We start from the raw sequence: 25,125 nt of genomic DNA, 5'->3' as shown, positions 1-25,125 counted from the left end.
TGGGGCCCATGTGCAGTGAACACCCTGAACACATGGATGATAAGCCACTGAGCACGGTTCAGGTGTGATTTCCATTGTCAGACACTTTGACAATTCAAACTTGAATTGCACCTGAACCGCTGAAAAAAATTGCATCGGAGGGGGTTGAAATCCTGGTGTCTAAACTGAATCGCACATAGTATGTGAACAGTATGTGAACCCTGTTGTTGCTGTTCAGTCATTTAGTCGTGTCCGCCTCTTTGTGACCTCATGGACCATAGTGTGCCAGGCTTTTATGTCCTCCACTGCCTCCCGGAGCTTGTTTAAGTTCATGTTCATTGTTTTGATGATACTATCTATCCATTTTGTTTTCTGTCATCCTCTTCTCCTTTTTCCTTTCATGTTTCCCAGCATCAGGGTTTTTTTCCAGTGAGTCTTCTCTTTGCTTTATGTGACCAAAGTATTCAAGTTTCAGCTTCAGGATGTGTCCTTCCAGTGAATATTCAGGGTTTATTTCATGCAAGATTGACTGGTTTGATCTTCTTGCCATCCAAAGGACTTATCAGAGTTTCTGCCAACACCATAGTTCAAAAGCATCAATTCTTTGGCATTCAGCCTTCCTTATGGTCCAACTTTCACAGCCATAGGTTACTATTGGGAATACCATAGCTTTGACTATATGGCACTTTGTCGGTAGGGGGATGTCTATGCTTTTTTAATGTTGTCTAGATTTGCCATTGCTTTCCTCTCAAAAAGCAAGTGTCTCCTAATTTCATGGCTGCAATCACTGTCTGCCTTGATCTTGGAGCTTAGGAAGAATAAATCTGTCTAATTTTCTTAATGTTCAATTTCAGGCCTGCTTTTGCGCTCTCCTGTTTCACCTTCATTAAGAGACTCATTGGGTTCTTCTTCATTTTCTGCCATTAGTGTGGTGACCCCAAGTGATGTCTTCTCAGATGAAACGCGTTGATTCAAGCCTACTGATGCCATTGCGTTAATATCCCCGTTATACACGCGCTTGTTGTGTCTACTCAAATGTGAGTGTTTTTTACCATTTTTAAATAAATTTCCTGTTAAAGCGGAGTTCCACACAAAAATGGAACTTCCGCTTTTCGGAACCCTCCCCCCCTCCGGTGTTACATTTGGCACCTTTCAGGGGGGAGGGGGGTGCAGATACCTGTCTAAGACAGGTATTTGCACCCACTTCCGGCATAGACTCCCATGGGAGTCTAAGCCTCTTCCCGCGCTGTCTCCTGGGAAACACACAGCTCCCAGGAGAGAGCGGGGACCACTTGGGATGCGCAGCGCGACTCACGCATGCGCAGTAGGGAACCGGGAAGTGAAGCCGCAATGCTTCACTTCCTGATTCCCTCACCTAGGATGGCGGCGGCAGCTGCCGAGAACTGAGCAGGTTCACGGCGTCGCCTGCCGACATCGCTGGACCCTGGGACAGGTAATTTGCCATGTATTAAAAGTCAGCAGCTGCAGTATTTGTAGCTGCTGGCTTTTAATCATTTTTTTTTTTTGGCGGTGTGGGTGGACCCCCGCTTTAAGCGGATTCACACTATATGGAATTTTTATTTCATTTATGGTTAAACCTGTGAACCCATGCAACGGATTCCACCTCTGAGTTTTGCTCTTGTGATGTGTGTTCCCTGGAGGAAAGTGTGAATAACATCTTCCTGTGTTAAACATCCCCAAACACTGACGTTCCTAATCATCGGTGCATTGTCACCACAAAGTTTTGACGACTCATTTGGTATATGCCTTGTTGAGTCCATATGCTCCGGTAAGCCTCAGTTTTATCGGTGGTGGTTTCTCCTAATATTCTATCTTCACGCAGTATGGTTTTCATACCTGGAGGTTGATATCTACTCGCCTGGATCAATACTTCAACACTTTTGCCTGTCTCATAACTACTTTTGGTATGATCACCAGTTCTACTCACAAAAGACAGGTGTAGCCATGGGGGCTAAATTTGCCCCCAGCCTGGCAAACCTGTTTATGGACGAGTGGGAAGACAAGTTGGTATTTTCAAAACAGAGAGATCACCTTCTCTTTTAGAGGAGGCATATTGATGACCTCCTGTTTATATGGAAAGGAAGTGAAAGCTCACTGCACGAGTTCATGATCGAACTCAGTTCCAATAAAAACAATATTGTATTGGATTAGGAGTTCAGTAGAGATCAAATTCATTTTTTGGATGTTAATATCATCAGACAAGGAGGCAGCTTAATCACTACTGTCTGAAACCAACGGAGCGGTGGTCATCACCCACACTGGCTAAAAAACATACCAAGAGGCCAAATAATGAGAATTAGGAGAAACTGTTCATTAGATGCCGATTATCAATCACAATCAGAAATAATTAAAAAGAAATTTATGCAAAAAGGTTATGAGGAGGTGGAGCTAAACAAAATTTATTACCTCAGTTGGCAATATCCCTCGGGAATCATGTTTGGTGGATAGGCCATATGAGGGGGATTCTAAACATGAATGGGGTTTTATATCCGATTTTCATGTACAATATAGGGAAAGCGAGAATATTTTCAGACAACACTGGCACATACTACGTATGGATAAAGTGTTGAGCCAATCCCTTCCAACAAATTCTTCCTTTATATATAGGAAGGCTCCCAACTTTGGAGATGTGGTCGTTAAGAAAGTCCTCGATCCACCAGTAAGACCAGCGATATTTTGGGACCGTGCAGGCTTCTATGCCTGTAAAAGGTGCAAAACTTGCGCTAAAATTAGCCAACCAATTAAAGGTTTGACGGAGTTCACCTTGACAGGTAATAATAGAAGCTTCAAAATTAAAGAGTTCATAACTTGTGGTACTACACATGTGGTTTATGTTTTGCAATGCCCATGCAATTTAATGTATGTTGGTCGTACGAAAAGGAACCTCAAAAAACGTATCTCAGAACACATCCACAACATAGAAATTGGTTTTAAATATCATGGGGTCTCTTTGCATTTTAAAACACATCACAATCAGGATCCCTCTGGTTTAAAATTTTAGGGGATTGATAGAATCCACCCCAACTGGAGGGGCTCCAATTGGGTACGAGAAATATCTAAAAAGGAATCCCGTTGGATATATTTGATGAATACGCTGATCCCTTGGGGCTTAAATGTAAAATTGGACATCAACGGTTTCATCAGCAACTATTAAATCAATACTAATTTTTGGTCGCATTTTTGCAAGATTGGGAAATTATTGTATTATATACACAGACTGTTTTATGTTTATTTTGTATCTGCATTGACCAGGAATGGTGCAATGAGCGGTGATTTTAGTGGTCTTTATGATGCGATTTTCGGACATATACGGTCGCTTACCGGCTGGAAGTCACATGATGCGATTTGATTTTAGTAGTTTATATGATGTGATTCTCGGGCAAATACGGTTGCTTACCAGCTGGAAGTCACATGATGTGATTTTCGGGTAATATAGGACAAGACTTCTAGCAGGTCAGTAACTGTATGTGTTTGCTTATATTGATTTTAGCATAAATTTCAAATAATAGGTGCTGTTCTATGCACCTGTTGTCTACCGATTATTCCGCTTTACACACCATTTTTTGGAAATAATTGTTTTTTTTAATTATTATTTAAAAAAAAAAAATTAACGTTTTTTAATTTTTGAAATAATTTTTTTTATACATCCTCATATCAGTCGGTTCAACTCCTTTTTAATATTTATAGTTACTGCTTTGAGGTTTATGCATTTACTTAGGTGTTCTATAGTCCTATTATATTCCATGCAATTTTATATATAGTTTCAATAGGGTGCCAAATGTCAATCATATCTGTACCATTTTGTACAGCCACTTTGTGTGTAAGAAAATTGTATTGTTAATATTGATATTCTTTCTAATTGCACAAATGGGGAGAAATCACCTATTCTGGCAGGGCACGAGATGGTTTTGCTGATAAGATAATATGTATATTCTCACAAATTCTTTACTTATATTTAGCTTTACGTCTTCTAAAATATGTCCAGTGTTGCATGGTTTGGTGTTGGGAATTGACCGCCCGACATCGGCGTGTGTGGGTGATCTGTGCTGTATAACACAGTGCGGGTTCCTCCCGCCGTTGTTTGATTAGCGATCGGCCCCATGAACCCTGCAATTGCACCGCTGAATAAATGGTAGACAGTCTCTAAGCATTCCAAGTGTTTAGTATCAACTAGTTGGCTCTATTTTGAGCCTGTCACCATGCCGCGGAATGAGTGGTCGGTGAGGTTCAAGCGCCTAATGGGTTAAGATAGGCTAGCTGGTCCCAGATACATAAAAGATCGAGAGCGCCGTGTGACTCCACCCTCCGATGATGTCATGAGTGACGAAACGCATCAGGGTAGAGCCATACGACGTACGTAGACACATCAGCAAGCTCAGGGTAAAGCAGCACTGATCCCCATAGACGATACAGGCCAGGAACGGTAGGAGACGCTGTGGAAACCTGATGTTATCTGATGTGAACACTGCTACATTATATGCTAGTTCTTGTAAGTGTACATCTTGAAGGGGGTTTTCCTCTCTTAGTTTTTAAAGATAAAATAAACTGTTGAAAACAAGATTACGATTTTTCCGATCCTTCTTTTTCATTTTAACCAAATTGAACGATCTGAGTGCTGTCTCGCCTTGGATAAAGGAAGGAGGATACCGGCAGAGATGTCCCATTGATTCGAAAGATATACATGCAGAGTTTAAGTTTTTATCTGGTAAGAGTTTTTCCATGAGGGGGTTTTTCCTGCACACCCCCCTCTTTATATGTGCAGTTGTGCACATGTGATCTGGGCTTTCCTCTGGTGACAGCAACTCTTCAGTCTCAAACGTTCTGTGTAAAGTTAATTTCAAAGGACTTGCTGTGTCTCTACAACAATTAATGACACAACTTCGTTTGTGTTTTTATATTTCTTTTATGGATTCATATTGATGTACAGACTTTATTGAATGGACATATATTGGATTGATTAATCATGTTTGTGATTAGTCATATTTATAAGCGCTGCCTGGATCTTTTAGACTGTTTATAATACTTCAACACTATTGTTTTTTTCATTACATTTTTTGGACTCTATTATAATTTTTTACTTCACTTTTCACAGCGTGGGCTTTAAAATTTTAATTTTATTAACTTTGCACCGTTTATTTTGTGTATATTTAATTATGTTTTCACATGTTCTAAGTGTTTAAACACTAGTCATTGTTATATGGTCCAATATAGGACCATTCTCATTTAGCGCCGCACTTTCTATATTTATCTTGTTATTTGCAATTGTCATTTGTTGTGCTGGCTGCTGTTCTATGTTTGTTGACAGAGCGGTATTTACATATTTTTTTACATTAGTGTGGTATCATCTGCCTATCTTAGGTTGTTGATATTTCTCACTGCGATATTAATTTTGGCTTGGGATTCGTCGATCCTGGCATTTCGCATGATCTACTATGCACATAAGTTAAATAAGTAGGGTGACACTATGCATCCTTGCCACACTTCTTTCTCAATTTTGAATCAATCAGTTGTTCCATGTCCTGTTCTAACTGTTGCTTATGGACTTGAATACAGGTTTTTCAGAAGACAGCACTGATGTGGTCTGGTATTCCCATTCCTTTCTATGTGAACCCTGTACATGACACTAAAAATTGGTATTGGCGAGTACTTGAGAAAAAGTGTCGGTACTTGTACTCCATCTTAAAAAACTGGTATCAGTGCATCCCTAATTTTGGCTATATATACACTTTTAAAAAGTTTGTCTACTCAGAGCCAATGATACTGTGCCCATGTGCACTGATGTCCAGTATCTCAGCAGATTTTGGCTATCCAATGACTTGTTGTAGGCTGTAATATCTCTCAGACCAGGGCTCGACAAAACCCAGGCGCCAGGTTGCAATGGCGACTAGAAATTGCATCCTGGCACCTAGGCTTTTGTCAGTTTAGCTGGCCTGGATATGGGATGTTGCATCATGCGTGACTGATTCTTTCACAGGCTGACCTGAGCTGGCAGCTGCATTCACAGTGAGCCGCCAAACTCACACACCACCGGCTACTTGGTATGACTGTGAGCCTGCCTTGCCGCTAATCTCAGCGGGAGCCGGGATCTGTACCCCTGCCAGTATTCTGCTCAGCCCAGCTGTTTGGTGTGACAGTGTGCCTGCCTTGCCACTGATCGCAGGGGGGAATTGGGATCCAGACCCCGGCCGGGGATTCAACCTAGCCTGACTGATTGGTGTGAGCCCTCACTGTTGTGCCGACGATCACGGGGGAAGGGAGACAGGATCTGGACCTGGCTGGGGATTCAGCCTGCTTGTTGCCTTACTGAAGAGATCCAGTTTGGCCCCTGGGAAGTGAGAGTTAACTTCACTGAAGGGATCAAGCTGCATAAGGTGGGGGTTGAGAAACTGTGGGGGAAGCAAAATGCTGTGGTGGGCTGGTGGCTCCTGCACAATGTTGGCTAGGGTAGCCGCCTATCCGTGCCCATTCATGCAGCCTATTAGTGCCACCTCATCATACCACCTATCAGTGCCACCTCATCAGTGCTGCCTATTAATGCCACCTCATCATGACACCTATCACTGCCACCTCATCAGTGCCACCTATCAGGGCCACCTCATAAGTGCAGCCTATTGGTGCCACCTCATCATGCCACCTATCAGTGCCGATCAGTGCAGTCTATCAGTGCCACCTCATTAGTGCCCATCAGTGCCACTTATCAATGCCCAATTGTGCAACTTCTCAGTGCACATTATGCCACCTCATCAATGCTGCCTATTGGTGCCCATCAGTGTAGCCTCATCAATACACATAAGTGCAGCCTATCAGTGCCCATCAGCGCAGTCTGTCAGTGCTCATCAGTGTCTCAAAAAAAATGATAAAAATTTCTTAGAAGTACAGTGTTGCATGACCGCAGCAAAGTATTACAGCGCTGAAAGCTGAAAATTGGCCTGGGCAGAAAGGGGGTGAAACTGATCATATATACATTTTTATATCTATATATAGATATATATATATAGATATCTATATATATATATCTATATATATATATAGATATATATATATATATCTATATCTATCTATATCTATATATATATAAATAAATAAATATAAAAAAGACAAGCAATGACTTATCTCTGATTACCGGTAATGAAGGCTCCTCTCCGTCTCTCCACCATCTTTTTTCTTGTTCTTATTTCTTCTACGGCAGAATCCCAGTCATGTCATTGAACACCTAGACAAAGAGATACATTGTCACTAATGGCTGCTATATTGTTAAGATTAACCAGAAGAAAAAAGATAACCAAGGATTAATTTCCTACTGCAGACTGAAATCTTTGTGGGTCTTTATTTTCCATAACTGTATATCCAAATATAAAATCCAGAGATAGACAAACAACTTTTACTGAACTCCAGGCAATATAATAGACACAAATTAATAAAGCTCTGTATTCATTAGTACATCACTAAATGAAATCTTTATAATTGCAACCCTGGACTCTACACACAAAAAGGTCACATATACAGTATATATGATAATAGGCTGTCTCTTGTCACTTCCACTGTGATGTGATAGAAAGATAGGTCATTATTTTTTAAAAGTCAGTGTGTATATGCCCGTCACACATGTGGGCATATACACAGTGGTAAATGACAACCCACTCCCTCCATCCTTCTCCTCCTCCTCTGTGCCCACTAACTAGCTAAACACAATGGGGGTGGGATATTAAATGTGGATTGATGGGGTCTTCACCTCCCTGTTATTCTAAGACACAGACTGGAGGGGCATGACACTTTATGTGACTGGCAGAAATCCGACCACACCATGTTATTGCCAAAAATATTGAAGGTTTGATTTCAAATATATATTTGTATGACAATATAAAACAGTTTATTGATATTAATTATTTATTTTTACTCAGGATTCTAAAGGCTGTTTTTTTATTTGAACATGTGACCAGCAGTAGAGGACCAGAAGCGTCTACTTATGTTTCCCTGCAGACAGGCTGGGAGAGAGCTGGGTCATGTGACAGCTGTATATCCATCAGGAAAAAGGTATATATATATATATATATTTTTTAAATAATTAAAGTGCCATCAACCATACACAGAAATGATAGAGATTATGTAAATTAAACAGTGTGTGATTAGTATAACTTTAACAATACATAATAGAGTCTACCATTTTTGTAATTCTATAGGCAATCTGTTTTTAGAATATTGTTGTATATTTTCAAGCCAATAATGTGCAATTTAGCATATGTGTTTTACCACTTGCCGACCACCCGCCGCAGTTGTACTGCAGCAAGGTGGCTCGGCTGCGAGAAAAGATGTACAGGTATGTCGTTTCATGTACTAGCTTGTGTGGGCATGCCGCACAGATTGGCTAGCGGGGGAGCCAATCAACAGGTCTGGTGGACACGATGTCTGTCAGCCATCCGCGATCGTTCCCCACAGAGAGGCAGAACAGGGATCTGCCTATGTAAACAAAGCAGATCTACGTTCTGTCAGGCGATGACACACAGATCCTGTCTTCCTGCTAAGCAGGGAGACAGATCTCTGTGTTGTTGCAGTCAGACCGTCCCCCATACAGTAAGAAAACACACTGGGGAACACACTTAACCCCTTGATTGCCAGTGTCATTTATACAGTGATCAGTGCATATTTATAGCTAGGGATGAGCCCGATGTTCGAGTCGAACGTAAGTTCGACTCGAACATTGGGTGTTCACCTGTTCGCCGAATAGCGAACAATTTAGGGTGTTCGTGGCGAATTCAAAAGCCACGGAACACCCTTTAAAAGTCTATGGGAGAAATCAAAAGTGCTAATTTTAAAGGTTAATATGCAAGTTATGGTCATAAAAAGTGTTTGGGGACCCGGGTCCTGCCCCAGGGGACATGGATCAATGCAAAAAAAAGTTTTAAAATCGTCCGTTTTTTTTCGGGAGCAGCGATTTTAATAATGCTTAAAGTGAAACAATAAAAGTGAAATATTCCTTTAAATTTCGTACCTTTCGTGTCTATAGTATGCCTGTAAAGTGGCCCATTTTTCCGTGTTTAGAACAGTCCCTGCACAAAATGACATTTCTAAAGGAAAAAAAGTAATTTAAAACTACTCTTGGCTATAATGAATTGTCGGGTCCCGACAGATAAAAGTCATTGAAAAAAAAACGGCATGGGTCCCCCCCAGTCCATTATCAGGCCCTTTGGGTCTGGTATGAATATTAAGGGGAACCCCGAACCAAAATTGAAAAAAAAAAAAAAAAAATGCGTGGGGGTCCCCCCAAATTCCATACCAGGCCCTTCAGGTCTGCTATGGATTTAAGGGGAACCCTGCACCAATTTTTTTTTAAAAATGGCGTAGGAGTCCCCCTCAAAATCCATACCAGTCCCTTCAGGTTTTTAAGGGGATTTTAAGGGGAAACCCGCGCCAAAATAAAAAAACGGCGTGGGGCTCCCCCCAAAAATCTATACCAGACCCTTATCCAAGCACGCAATCTGGCAGGCTGCAGGAAACAAGGGGGGGACAAGAGAGCGCCCCCCCTCCTGAACCGTACCAGGCCACATGCCCTCAACATGGGGAGGATGTCCCCATGTTGCTGGGGACATGGGCCTCATCCCCATAACCCTTGTCCGGTGGTTGTGGGGGTCTGTGGGCGGGGGCTTATCGCAATCTGGAAGCCCCTTTAACAAAGGGGACCCCAAGATCCCGGCCACCCTATGTGAATTGGTGATGGGGTACATTGTACCCCTACCATTTCACCCAAAAAGTGACAAAATTGGTAAAAGAAACACAGAAACAGCTTGGGACAAGTCCTTTGATAAAAAAATTTTAAAAATTCCAGCGATTTAATCCTTCTATGACCCGACGATACAAGTTGGAAACCCCCGTTGCATCAGAGGGGGGCGGGGTCACCCGGGCACGTCACGGGTGGCCCCACCCTCGGCTACTTAAGAGCTCTCACGGCGTGTCTCTACTGTCGGCTACTTACGAGTTCCTGTATGTGGACGTGGGGAAGAATGGCCGGATGTCGGAATGTGGAGTCATCGCCCAGGCGGAGTTCTACAGGCGTCTCCAGAATGGCAGCTTGGGCTTGCCACCTCCAGAAGACAATGCGGATGGACTCCCGTTCGTCTTCGTTGCAGATGAAGCTTTTGCGCTGGGGGACCATCTTATGCGGCCATTCCCTATGAGGACCCTCACCCCGGACCAGAGGGTTTTTAATTACCAGCTGGCCAGAGCCAGAAGAGTGGTGGAGAATACGTTTGGAATAATGGCCAGCCGGTTCCGCCTATTTCTTACACCGATACACATGGCGGAATATAAACTCAATCACATCATCCTGTCTTGCTGTGTTCTCCACAAATTTTTAAGGAGAAATTCTTTCAACTATGCTGCCTCAGTTGGGCCTGAGGCCGGAATTCATATCAATGAACCAACCCTGACGGTGCTTGAAAGTGGGCGTCCTGGCTTGCCCCCCCAGAGCACCCGCGAGGTCCATTTAAGATACCTGGAATACTTTGCGGGTAGGGGGGCCATCGATATGCCAGACAATGTCTGAGACATTTTTTAAATAAAAATATATTTGAAACTGAAAAAATATTTGCTTTGATTTACTGCTTGGCTTTCTATTAGCTGTCTCCTCGGTTATCTTTTATTAATGTTATATATTTTTGGCCTTTTTCTTCAACAGTGCAAATGAAATTACATTGAAATTACATTGACACATGAGGTGACAATCTCTTCTTCGGCTAACTATTATTATGCTGTTTGTCATGTAATGCATTACTGACAAAAATATTAATCATTTTCAACACCATGACCGAAATTTGGGGAGTCATGAAAATGGCGTGATTGTGTAAAATTAGAAAGCACTGTTGGTTATTATTTACTAAAGGAAACTACACTTTGCACTACAAGTGCACTTGAGACTGCACTGAAAATGCACTTGCAGTGCAAAGTGGATTTGCCTTTAGCAAATAACCCCCATTGTCACTGAAAACAACAACTTTACTCCAAAAAATGCTTTTGAGCATTGAAAGAAGAAGCCACACATTGTGCTTTGATTAAAAAGATTGATAATCAACAATCACGTGTGCGTTTATAAAAGGGTTTTTGAACAAATCAACATGTTTGTTGTATAACATTTTTTTAGGTCACATTAACCACTTAAGGACCGCCTCACGCCGATGTACGTCGGCAAGGCGGCACGGGCAGGCAAAATCACGTACATATATCCGATTAGACCCCCCCCCCGGTGCCCGAGGCGGTCCTGTTTTGTCCCCCGGCGATCGGAGATGAGGGGGAGGCCATCCGTTCGTGGCTCCCCCCTCGCGATCGCCACCGGCCAATGGGAACATTCCTTTGCTGCTGTATGCTAAACAGCAGCAAAGGAAATGATGTCATCTCTCCTCGGCTCGGTATTTTCCGTTCCGGCGCCGAGGAGAGAAGACTGCACAGTAAGTGAAAAACACACACACACACACACAGTAGAACATGCCAGGCACACAAAACACCCCGATCCCCCCCCCCACGATCGCCCCCCCGATCACCCCCCAATCACCCCCCCCCCGTCACAAACTGACACCAAGCAGTTTTTTTGTTTTTTTTTTTGTTTTTTTTCTGATTACTGCATGGTGTCACTTTGTGACAGTTACAGTGTTAGGACAGTTAGGGTTAGCCCCCTTTAGGTCTAGGATACCCCCCTAACCCCCCCTAATAAAGTTTTAACCCCTTGATCACCCCGTCGCCAGTGTCGCTAAGCGATCATTTTTCTGATCGTTGTATTAGTGTCGCTGGTGACGATAGTTAGGGACGTAAATATTTAGGTTCACCGTCAACGTTTTTTAGCGTCAGGGACCCCCATATACTACCTAATAAATGTTTTAACGCCTTGATTGCCCACTAGTTAACCCTTTCACCACTGATCACCGTATAAGTGTTACGGTGACGCTGGTTAGTTCGTTTATTTTTTATAGTGTCAGGGCACCCGCCGTTTATTACCGAATAAAGGTTTAGCCCCCTGATCGCCCGGCGGTGATATGCGTCGCCCCAGGCAGCGTCAGATTAGCGCCAGTACTGCTAACACCCATGCACGCAGCATACGCCTCCCTTAGTGGTATAGTATCTGAACGGATCAATATCTGATCCGATCAGATCTATACTAGCGTCCCCAGCAGTTTAGGGTTCCCAAAAATGCAGTGTTAGCGGGATCACCCCAGATACCTGCTAGCACCTGCGTTTTGTCCCTCCGCCCGGCCCAGCCCACCCAAGTGCAGTATCGATCGATCACTATCACTTACAAAACACTAAACGCATAACTGCAGCGTTCGCAGAGTCAGGCCTGATCCTTGCGATCGCTAACAGTTTTTTTGGTAGCTTTTTATTGAACTGGCAAGCACCAGCGGCCTAGTACACCCCGGTCGTAGTCAAACCAGCACTGCAGTAACAGTTGGTGATGTGGCGAGTCCCATAAATGCAGTTCAAGCTGGTGAGGTGGCAAGCACAAGTAGTGTCCCGCTGCCACCAAAAAGACAAACACAGGCCCGTCGTGCCCATAATGCCCTTCCTGCTGCATTCGCCAATCCTAATTGGGAACCCACCACTTCTGCAGCGCCCGTATTTCCCCCATTCACATCCCCAACCAAATGCAGTCGGCTGCATGAGAGGCATTTTCTTTATGTCCTCCCGAGTACCCCTACCCAACGAACCCCCCCAAAAAAGATGTCGTGTCTGCAGCAAGCGCGGATATAGGCGTGACACCCGCTATTATTGTCCCTCCTGTCCTGACAATCCTGGTCTTTGCATTGGTGAATGTTTTGAACGCTACCATTCTAACACCCACCATTTTAATCTGTAGGGCATTTGCTTTAAAAAAATATATAATGTTTGGGGGTTCAAAGTATTTTTTTTTGGCACAAAACCCCCCCAATTTTGACCCCATTTTGGAAAGTAGACACCCAAAGCTATTTGCTGAGAGGTATAGTGAGTATTTTGCAGACCTCACTTTTTGTCACAAAGTTTTGAAAATTGAAAAAAGAAAAAAAAAAATTTTTCTTGTCTTTCTTCATTTTCAAAAACAAATGAGAGATGCAAAATACTCACCATGCCTCTCAGCAAATAGTTTGGGGTGTCTACTTTCCAAAATGGGGTCATTTGGGGGGGTTTTGTGCCACCTGGGCATTCCATGGCCTCTGAAACTGTGATAGGCAGTGAAGAGTGAAATCAAAAATTTACACCCTTAGAAATCCTGAAGGCGGTGATTGGTTTTCGGGGCCCCGTACGCGGCTAGGCTCCCAAAAAGTCCCACACATGTGGTATCCTCATACTCAGGAGAAGCAGCTAAATGTATTTTGGGGTGCAATTCCACATATGCCCATGGCCTGTGTGAGCAATATATCATTTAGTGACAACTTTGTGCAAAAAAAAAAAAAAAGTGTCACTTTCCTGCAACTTGTGTCAAAATATAAAATATTCCATGGACTCAATATGCCTCTCAGCAAATAGCTTGGGGTGTCTACTTTCCAAAATGGGGTCATTTGGGGGGGGTTTGTGCCACCTGGGCATTCCATGGCCTCCGAAACTGTGATAGGCAGTGAAGAGTGAAATAAAAAATTTACACCCTTAGAAATCCTGAAGGCGGTGATTGGTTTTCGGGGCCCCGTACGCAGCTAGGCTCCCAAAAAGTCCCACACATGTGGTATCCCCATACTCAGGAGAAGCAGCTGAATGTATTTTGGGGTGCAATTCCACATAGGCCCATGGCCTGTGTGAGCAATATATCATTTAGTGACAACTTTTTGTAAATATTTTTTTTTTTTTTTTGTCATTATTCAATCACTTGGGACAAAAAAAATAAATATTCAATGGGTTCAACATGCCTCTCAGCAATTTCCTTGGGGTGTCTACTTTCCAAAATGGGGTCATTTGGGGGGGGGGTTTGTACTGCCCTGCCATTTTAGCACCTCAAGAAATGACATAGGCAGTCATAAACTAAAAGCTGTGTAAATTCCAGAAAATGTACCCTAGTTTGTAGACGCTATAACTTTTGCGCAAACCAATAAATATACGCTTATTGACATTTTTTTTTACCAAAGACATGTGGCCGAATACATTTTGGCCTAAATGTATGACTAAAATTGAGTTTATTGGATTTTTTTTATAACAAAAAGTAGAAAATATCATTTTTTTTTCAAAATTTTCGGTCTTTTTCCATTTATAGCGCAAAAAATAAAAACCGCAGAGGTGATCAAATACCATCAAAAGAAAGCTCTATTTGTGGGAAGAAAAGGACCCAAATTTCGTTTGGGTACAGCATTGCATGACCGCGCAATTAGCAGTTAAAGCGACGCAGTGCCAAATTGGAAAAAGACCTCTGGTCCTTAGGCAGCATAATGGTCCGGGGCTCAAGTGGTTAATGATAAATGGCCTTTTATAGGTAAATCAGGCATGTGTAAAACCATTAAAAACGACACAATTCTGGAACTTACACAGTTCAACTTTTATAAAGTGAAGGCAATATCAGACATGAGTATGTACAAACTGTGTTTGATATTGCGTTCAGCAGATGGGGTGATGTCACCCATGTAAAAGCCAAATTTAGATGATGCACACAAATTGCCTAATGTCAACATGTGCTAGCTGCCATCATGGGGGATCAATGGACGTGTTTTGTGGGTGCAACCCCTTCCTCTCAGCTACTTTATTATCGAGGAAGGGGTTGCACCCACAAAACGCGTACATTGATCTCCCGTGATGGCAGATAGCACATGTTGACACACTGTGTGCATCTTCTAAATTTGGCTTTTAACATACGTAAAAAATTTTAGTCATAAAAAAACAAAAAAAATAAGTAATTTAGGGATTTCTGGGTGTTTTAGATTCTCCCTAAAACATCAATGATGTTCTTCATTTTGTTTTGAACATCATTGATGTTTTGCTTTATGTTTTCTAAATCTCTATTACACCCCATTATCTCCCCGATGAGGATCTGGGTACTTTCACTGGTGAAATGACATTCCTCTTCCACAACATCACAATCACCAAAAAAAACACACACCATGAATTATAAATATGCAGGCATCCATCTCTTACCTGAAGCTGTGGTCGCAGACACTCACCTGTTGTGGTGGCAATTTCTACAACGTCTCCCTCCTCCTCCTCTGGTTGGGTTTGGGGGATTTCTCCTTCTTCCTGAGGTGGGGGGTCTGTGGTCTCCTCTGATGAGTGGTGTCCTCCGAGTCTTTTCTCCCCTATGTGAACAAAAATAGGTATACACACAGCTATTTGATGGCAGAAATAGGAATATGAAACATTGCTTGGAAGTGAGGTACAATTGTCTGTTTTGGCAGAGTTCCAAGCTGAAGATTTTTTTTTGCCCTTTGTAAAGCTTGAATACTTACCTGTTTTGTGCAAGTTTCACAGATGGTGACACCCCTATAGTATCCACTGGAGCACCTGTTTGGGCCCCCTAATAAAAAGGGTGTTCTTTTGTCCCACACTAGTGCTTCTGCGTCCAGATTATAAACAGCTGCTGAGTGCCCTCTCCTTACACAGAATCTAGTTTGCATTTCATTCTAGTTACAAACCCATCTAGACAACAAACTTTTTTTAATAGAAGTAGGCCAGAAAAACCATATTGAACTGCATATAGCCAAAACATCATATTTTAGTGGCCGAACGAACAATGTTTCCTATGAACGATTAATGTGCCCATGGACATGAAAGTTGCCATTTTAAACTGTACAACAGTAAAGAAAAGCACATGGAGCAGCACAAACTTAATAAAAAGAAAGAATAGGAACACAGGACAACTACTTATTTTTTTGCAGCACTCTCCTGATCCTTCTATACTGATCGTGCTCCCTTAATTTGAGATCCGGCCACCGTTTCCTGAGTTGATCCTTGGATCGTCGTACCCCAAAATTCCGGCGCAGAATCTTTACAACTTTAGCCATGATCATGGCCTTTCTGACATTTGGGTTTGGGTAAGGTCCATGCTTCCCGTCATAGTCGGCCTTCTTCAATATGTCCACCATCTCCACCATCTCTTCAAAGGCCATATTTGAGGCCTTAAATCTTCTCCTCCATGATCGTGATGTTTCTGGCTCTGGGCTTTCCTCCTCCTCATTGCTGCTATTATCATGCACCTGCTCTGTCTCCGCTGTGCGTTCTCCCCCACTGCGCCGAAAGAGAAATCGGCAGGGAATAGACTAGAAAGAACAGCGGAGTTACACGCATGCTCAGTGTATATAAAGCGTAACACGCGTGCGTCGTACGTGCGATCTGTGAGTGGAGGAAGGAGTATCGGAAGCGCCGATCGTGATAATGAAGGTACAAGTTTAACTTGGGCCTATACTGCTTATAGATTGAGGCCTATGTTGGGACAAGATTAGTAGAATTTAGCCTGACATTAGGGTTTGTCTTGTGTTGTGTCTTGCAGAGAAAATGGATGGCTTCAATGATCACAACTTCCTCCCCCTATTTATAGACAAATACAAGGAGCTGCCCTGTCTGTGGCAGGTCAAACATCCGCATTATAATCATAAACAAAAGAGGCAGGCAGCGCTGGAGAAACTGCTGGAGTTGGTGAAGCCGATGGTCCCCATGGCAACCATCCCCTATTTAAAAGCCAAAATTGGTGGCCTGAGGAGCACTTATCTTAGGGAGTGCAAGAAGGTCCAGGATTCCCAGAGATCAGGAGCTGCAGCAGATGACGTTTATGTACCCAGGCTGTGGTACTATGAGAGACTGCGATTTCTGTCAGACCAGACTGAAGTCAGAGAATCCCTCTCAACCCTTCCTTCCACCCTATCTTCCACCCCAGCTGAGGCTTCCGATGTCCAACCTGGGACTTCCAGCCAGGAAGAAGTGGAGGAGCCCAGCTTGAGCCAGGTATAGCATTGTTCTACAGATTTCTTGGCAAAACATAAATGATGTTTACTAGATGTTATTGATCACTTATTGCTGATTTAATAAAGGCGTTTACATATCAATAGTAGAACAGTAGTGGGCAAAAATAATTGGGACAAGAATGAAAAACGCTGGGGTCAGAATGATAGTCTTTTCTATTTATTAACATTCAATTTGCAACAGTCATGAGATGAAAATTGTGTGTGATTGATGAAGAAAAAACTAAAACTATGTCCCTTTTTCATACACAGGAAGACCTCAGCCAGGAGGAGGCTGTGGAATATGGCACACAGGAGGAGGCTGTGGAATGTGGCACAAAGGAGGAGGCAGGGGTTAGTGTCAGCCAGGAGGAGGCGGGGGTAAGTGGCATCCAGGAGGTGGCCGGGCCCAGTAGGAGCCTCACAGAATTGCAGTTTCCTCCCCTCCGTCTTCCGAACAAAAGACCCAGGAAGGGGAGTAACGTGGAGGAGTCAGCGCTCAGGCTGATTCAGGAGGCTTCTGCGTCCCTCAGAGCCACCCCCACTCATGAAGAGGCGTTTGCCTCCATGGCTGCCACCAAACTGCAGGACATGCAGGAGGGCCAACGCTTCACGTGTGAGGAAATCATTTATAAAATATTAAATAAGGGTTTGAGGGCCCAAATCACACCCAATACCCACCTGTGTGAGTTGCATCATCCTCCTCCTCCTCCTGCCACACCTCCAACACCACAGACACAGACTGGATGGAAGAGTGGAAGGAAGACAAGAAAGTGATGGCCCTGGGTTCAGTCTGGTCTAAAAAAAGATGCAGGCTCTTGTATGACCAAAGCCTGGGGACATGTATGTCATCTGCTGCTGTTGATGAGCTCTTGGACTTCTGGACCAGGTTGTACCCCCTTATATATGGACTCCTCAGGCCCCCAATTTTGCCTGAAAATAGTTGATGTGTGCCCTGGGGACCAAAGGCTTCTACATCTTCTGCTGTTTCTCCAGCGTTGCCTCCCTCTTTATTTGGTTATGACCCCCTAATAAAAGGTATTTTTTGGAACTAATACTTGCCTATGTGTTTTCCTTCAAAACGGACAGTTTGTGAGTAGGCAGGTACATTTCCAAAATACAATGTGAAATTAACAAGGGACACTAACCAATCTCCTTGAGATTAAAAACAACAAGATAATAATGGTGTTGTGGTAACTTGACACATAAAACACACCCAAAACTATTCTGGAGATCACCAAAAAAAACTAGATCTGGATTAAAAAAAATACAACAAATAATACAAAAAAAATATAAAAAAAAGAAATATTTTCGGTAGATGTGACAAATAAAAATATTATATTCATGAGATCACGAGAAATAATAAAGAAATAAGTTTGTGAAAACTCTGTGTGAATATAAGCAGCAAAACAACCTCCTTCTTCTAGCATTATAAAGAAGAAGAGAGTGCGCTGCATTCAACAATTTAAAACATTGCAGCGTGACAAAAGTGCTATATCCATTACGAACGCTAATTTTACCAGACCGAGCAGTTCCGTCTCGGAATTTATTCTGAGCATGCGTGGCACTTTGTGCGTCGGAATTGTCCACATACGGTTGGAATTTCCACTAACAGATTTTGTTGTCGGAAAATTTTATAGCCTGCTCTCAAACTTTGTGTGTCGGAAAAAGTCAGATGGAGCCCACACACGGTCAGAATTTCCGACAACAAGCTCCGATCGCACATATTCCGTCGGAAAGTCCGACCGTGTGTACAGGGCATACGTCTGCACCAACACTACACTAACAGTAGAACACTAAGGCACACAAATCACCCCACAATCACCCCCCTGCATCCCCTGTCACAGTGACATCAATAGCAGTTTTTATTTTTTTACTGATTACTGCATTGGTGTCATTTGTGACTGTTAAGTGTTAGGGCAGTTAGTGGTAGGCCCCTTTAGGTCTAGGGTACCCCCTAACCCCCCCTAATAAAGGTTTAACCCCTTGATCACCCCCCAGTTAACCCCTTCTTCGCTTGTCGCCAGTGTCACTAAGCGATCTTTTTTCTGATCGCCGTATTAGTGTCACAGGTGACACTAGTTAGCCAGGTAAGTATTTAGGTTCACCGTCAGCTTTTTATAGCGTCAGGTACCCCCATATACTACCTAATAAAGGTTTTAACCCCCTGATTGCCCCCTAGTTAACCCTTTCACCAGTGATCACCGTATAAGTGTTACGGGTGATGCTGGTTAGTTTGTTTTTTATACCCGCCGTTTATTACCCACTAAAGGTTTAACCCCCTGATCGCCCGGCGGGTGATATCAATTAGCTTTTAGTGTCAAATAGGGTCTACGTTACCCCAGGCAGCTTCAGATTAGTGCCAGTACCGCTAACACCCACGCACGCAGCATACACCTACCATAGTGGTATAGTATCTGAACGGATCAATATCTGATCCGATCAGATCTATACTAGCGTCCCCAGCAGTTTAGGGTTCCCAAAAACGCAGTTAGCGGGATCAGCCCAGATACCTGCTAGCACCTGCGTTTTACCCCTCCGCCCAGTCCAGCCCAGCCCACCCAAGTGCAATATCGACTGATCACTGTCACTTACAAAACACTAAACACACATAACTGCAGCGTTCGCAGAGTCAGGCCTGATCCCTGCGATCACTAACAGTTTTTTTGGTAGCGTTTAATACAGTTGCTGACAGCCTAGGAGCTTTTTTACCTCTGAGTCTCACTACTCTACCAGTAAATTTAGAGCCCAAAATGGCAAATCGAAGGTACAATAGTGAAGAGGCCTACACTTTTCTGAGCATGACAGATAGTGAAGAGGAAGTCACTCATCTGTCAGATTCAGGCTCAGAATACGATCCTGTAGACAGCAACGGCTCCATGACAGATAGCTAAGAAAACGGAGTTGTGGTCCCTGCCAAGGTCAAGCGTACCAGACCCCGATCTTCTGCTGTTGAGGTGCAAGAACCGCAGGGCTCTCGTATGGAACAGCGAAGTACTAGCGCCGCTATTCCTTCTGGTGAACTGGCAAGCACCAGCGGCCTAGTACACCCTGGTCAGTCAAACCAGCACTGCAGTAACACGTGGTGACGTGGCGAGTCCCATAACTGCAGTTCAAGCTGGCGAGGTGGCAAGCACGAGTAGTGTCCCGCTGCCACCAAGAAGACAAAGACAGGCCCATCGTGCCCTTCCTGCAGAATTCACCAATCCTAATTGGGAGCCCACCACTTCTGCAGCACCTGTACTTCCCCCATTCACTGGCCAACCCGGCATTCAAGTGGAAACAGTTGATTTTATGTCACTTGATTTTTATTCACTGTTTTTCACCGAAGATCTCTATAGATCTATTGTGGACCAAAGTAATTTGCATGCTGGTCAATACAACGGCGCTCATCCCCAGTCCTCCCTTGTCAGAGATTGGAAACCAATTACGGTTTTCGAATTTAAGACCTTTCTGGGCCTTTCCCTCAACATGGGCATAACTAAAAAGAGTGAGTTGCGGTCATATTCGTCCACTGACCCAATTCACCATATGCCCGTGTTCTCTGCTTCCATGGCCAGGGCACGATATGAGCAGATTTTGCGGTTCATGCACTTCAACAACAATGAACTCTGTCGTCCTCGGGGTGACCCTGGATACGATCGGCTCTACAAAATTTGACCCCTCGTAAACCACTTCTATCAACGTTTTGCAGACTTGTTTACTCCCCATCAAGTTCTCTGCGTTGATGAGTCCCTGATTAAGTTTTCTGGCCGCTTGTCATTCAAACAGTATCTTCCCAGCAAGCGTGCTGGATACGGGGTCAAGATGTACAGTGAGGATGGAAAGTATTCAGACTCCTTAAATTTTTCAATCTTTGTTATATTGCAGCCATTTGCTAAAATCATTTAAGTTCATTTTTTTCCTCATTAATGTACACACAGTACCCCATACTGACAGAAAAACACAGAATTTTTGACATTTTTGCAGATGTATTAAAAAAGAAAAACTGAAATATCACATGGTCCTAAGTATTCAGACCCTTTGCTCGGTATTTAGTAGAAGCACCCTTTTGATCTAATACAGCCATGAGTCTTTTTGGGAAAGATGCAACAAGTTTTTCACACCTGGATTTGGGGATCCTCTGCCATTCCTCCTTGCAGATCCTTTCTAGTTCTGTCAGGTTGGATGGTAAACATTGGTGGACAGCAATTTTTAGGTCTCTCCAGAGATGCTCAATTGGGTTTAAGTCAGGGCTCGGGCTGGGCCATTCAAAAACAGTCACGGAGTTGTTGTGAAGCCACTCCTTACTTATTTTAGCTGTGTGCTTAGGGTCATTGTCTTGTTGGAAGGTAAACCTTCGGCCCAGTCTGAGGTCCTGAGCACTCTGGAGAAGGTTTTCGTCCAGGATATTCCTGTACTTGGCCATATTCATCTTTCCCTCGATTGCAACCAGTCGTCCTGTCCCTGCAGCTGAAAAACACCCCCACAGCATGATGCCGCCACCACCATGCTTCACTGTTGGGACTGTATTGGACAGGTGATGAGCAGTGCCTGGTTTTCTCCACACATACCACTTAGAATTAAGGCCAAAAAGTTCTATCTTGGCCTCATCAGACCAGAGAATCTTATTTCTCACCATCTTGGAGTCCTTTGGGTGTTTTTTTAGCAAACTCCATGTGGGCTTTCATGTGTCTTGCACTGAGGGGAGGCTTCCGTCGGGCCACTCTGCCATAAAGCCCCGACTCATGGAGGGCTGCAGTGATGGTTGACTTTCTACAACTTTCTCCCATCTCCCGACTGCATCTCTGGAGTTTAGCCACAGTGATCTTTGGGTTCTTCTTTACCTCCTCACCAAGGCTCTTCTCCCCCGATAGCTCAGTTTGGCCGGACGGCCACCTCTAGAAAGGGTTATGGTTATCCCAAACGTCTTCCATTTAAGGATTATGGAGGCCACTGTGCTCTTAGGAACCTTAAGTGCAGCAGAAATTTTTTTTGTAACCTTGGCCAGATCTGTGCCTTGCCATAATTCTGTCTCTGAGCTCTTCAGGCAGTTCCTTTGACCTCATGATTCTCATTTGCTTTGACATGCACTGTGAGCTGTAAGGCCTTATATAGACAGGTGTGTGGCTTTCCTAATCAAGTCCAATCAGTATAATCAAACACAGCTGGACTCAAATGAAGGTGTAGAACCATCTCAAGGATGATCAGAAGAACAGCACCTGAGTTAAATATGAGTGTCACAGAAAAGGGTCTAAATACTTAGGACCATGTGATATTTCAGTTTTTCTTTTTTTAATAAATCTGCAAAAATGTCAACAATTCTGTGTTTTTCTGTCAATATGGGGTGCTGTGTGTGCGCATCAATGAGGAAAAAAAATTTAGTTACTTACCAGTAACTGTTTTTCTAGGATATCTTCCAGGACGGCACACTTGAGAGATGAGAGGCTCCTCCTTACAGGAAACACAATCAATCGACAGCTGTTTTAAGTCCCCACCCTTCCCCTTGATCCTCAGTTTGTAGAGAAGCAACTCCTGAACCTGGTTCACAAGGGAAATCATTCCTCATAGGTACTCACCTTCTAGTGTTCTACCATTTTCCCTCCTCCAATGGGCGGGAAGTAGGCCTGCCGTCCTGGAAGATATCCTAGAAAAACAGTTACCGGTAAGTAACTGTCAATTTTCTCAGTCATCTTCCAGGACGGCTCACCTGAGAGGATAATCAAGTACCTCAGGCCTACCTTAGGGTGGAACCACTGCAAGACCCTCTTGACGGACCTTGGTTCTGCAGTGAGTTTTACCTCCATTCCATATGCTTGATGAAGGTATTATAGCTGGATTATGCGGCTGGTCTGCAGGTCTACTCCACCGATGTCCCTGCCTTCTCCGCTTTGGATGCAGTATCTAGGTGGAGTGGGCTCTTAAAGATGGAATCAGAAAACATGTTAAACTTGTAGGTTTGCCTGTCTCACACATCTAACAACCATGGCCTATTGTGCCTGTAGGTGCTACTTAGAACCCCTAAAGATTAATCAGAGACCTGTGTTGTAAGACAAGGACACTACATTAATCACTAAGAGGACCTGTCTTAACACTACCCCGTTCAGGGAATTAAAACTGCAAAAAAAGGTGGGCCCCTAACAGACAACCTTTTTTGTTCATTTTTATCTTTACATAAGCAAAGACTAAAGGGAAGCCTACTTAAGGGTAATAGATTAACCGAGGCTTGATCCCTGGGTTTAAGGCATGCCTACTCTGTGGCTTTACCTACGCCTGAGTGCCTACTTCAGGAGAATAAAGTTCATAGCAGGAGTATAACACTTATACTGCTACATCTAGTTCTGCTAGAAGGGTGAGATGAAGGCCATGCACCGAGCCGTAACCTATTCGGTCGGGTATACATCTTTATACTTCATCTTCAGATCATAATACTCCTCTGAACAGAACTTCCCAAGTTCTTACTAAGCAGGGTGATTCTTTATCGCCTTCCTCCAGTGTCCTATAACCCTACTGGGCTTCAACTCTAGGAAATGGTTCCAGAATTTCTGAATGTAATGGGCTGAGGCTTTCTGACATGTGACGTCTGCAGCCAGAACTCCTGGCCCCTCCACGGAAAAGAGGGCTGAAATACAAAAGGTGATACATGCATTATTAATATCACAAATTAAAAAAGATCATAGATTGTGGACCCAGCACAATAGATTTAGACAGAAAGGACACAAGCATAGACAATAATGTGTATCCGAGTGTGGCTAGCTAAACCAACATATCAAATATGGGAGAGACCCAAATCTGAACTTCAATGTAGACAAACAGTCCTCACAGTCTGGTTTTCTGATGTGCAGCCAATATGTAAAAACATTAAGACCCACGCAAACCCTCAGCCTCGGTTCACACTGGGACGACTTGTCAGGCGACCTAGTCACCTGACAAGTAGCGTCCTGTTCTGTGCAATGGAACCGTTGCAAGTCGCTCCGACTTAGAAAAAGGTTCCTGTACGACTTTGGGGGCGACTTGCATTGACTTCTATACAGAAGTCGTTTCGCAAGTCGCCACTGAGTCATGTCCTGGGTCGCCTGAGGTAGTCTCGCTGTAAGTCGTGCTGCCTCAGTGTGAACCGACCCTAAATGCTGCGTGTTTCTGAAGTGCAGCTAGCTCATAACTGATATATATACATAAAGGACGGGAGTCTTGTTTACGGTGGAGTTTTACTGATGTACAGCAAAACAGGGTCATAAATATAAGACAGAAAGACCCAAACTTCTATGTTGCTTATTTCTGACGAACCACCAAATACAGTTATAAGATCAATATGGCACACAAGACAATATCTTTTCTGTTATGCAGTTCTGTAATGCAGTCACATAGAACCAACACAGAAAGGACCCAAGCAACCTGCAGCATTGTGTTTTTCTGAAGTGCAGAAAGGTAAGGGAATCTGACACAGAAAGCACCAACAAGCTTCAATGTTGAGTATTTCTGCTGTGCAGCCACATAAAAACAGACAGCCTTCCTAGCTGCGATCTTTCTGGTGTATTGCAAAGTAAGGCAATAAACTCCATGATGTCTATTCTTGTTGTGTAGCAAAACCTCAACCAGAAGGGGCAGATAAAACTTAGGGCTCCCACACCTGTGCGACCCAACCTGCAACCTGGGACCGCAAAAACGCAAGAGAAAAGTCATACACTATGGCTTCCAATGGGAACCATTCGTGTCTGTGCAACTCTAGGTCGCAGCGCCACCAAGCAGACCCTGCTTTCTGGATCCACAGACCTCAAGATTACACAGGTCGCAGGTAACTTGCAATTTTCAGGTTGAACAAGCGAGGCGTTCCCAATGCTGTATCTCCCTGGAGGCGTGCAGCCAACAACCCCCTGCTGTGTATCCTTAAGAAGCAGCAAGGTAGAACAATGAGAAACAGAAAAGACACCCCTCACTGCTGTGCCTTTCTTATATGCAACCGATAAGGCAGTAAATATACAACATACAGGACACAAACAATCTTCAATCTTTGTGTATGTCTGATGTGTAGTAATATACCAATACTGAGCAGAGACACCACCACCCTCAATGTGTCTCCCTGCTGAGGCAGCAAAAACAAATCAGAAAAGGACAGGCAAACTCACTGCTGTGTCCCTTCTGATATGCAGCCAATAAGGCAGTAAATGTAAGACATAAAAGGACAGACAACCTTCAAACTTGTATATACCTGATGTGCAACAATATAACAATCTGAATAGACATAGCACATCCATATTGAAGGGATTTGGCATGCGAC

At 43.6% G+C, this 25,125-nt stretch overlaps 1 protein-coding gene across 7 annotated transcripts in view; it reads right to left on the bottom strand.

The window, feature by feature from the left end:
* LOC141116956 (NACHT, LRR and PYD domains-containing protein 3-like) overlaps positions 1-25,125 on the bottom strand; it is a 226,283-nt gene that overhangs the window by 179,928 nt on the left and 21,230 nt on the right. For all 7 annotated transcript variants that reach the window (XM_073609480.1, XM_073609482.1, XM_073609481.1 and 4 more), the window contains exons 2-3: positions 15,099-15,230; positions 7,124-7,213 (exon numbers count right to left, since the gene is read on the bottom strand). In XM_073609480.1, the coding sequence (XP_073465581.1) occupies positions 7,124-7,157 (34 nt within the window). In that variant the 5' untranslated portion in view covers positions 7,158-7,213; positions 15,099-15,230. The remainder of the gene's footprint in view (positions 1-7,123; positions 7,214-15,098; positions 15,231-25,125) is intronic.

Source organism: Aquarana catesbeiana, linkage group LG13, assembly GCF_042186555.1.
Source record: "Aquarana catesbeiana isolate 2022-GZ linkage group LG13, ASM4218655v1, whole genome shotgun sequence".
Taxonomy (NCBI): Eukaryota; Metazoa; Chordata; class Amphibia; order Anura; family Ranidae; genus Aquarana; species Aquarana catesbeiana.
The sequence above is the reverse complement of the archived record's forward strand: the minus strand, read 5'-3'. Positions and strand labels throughout refer to the sequence as shown.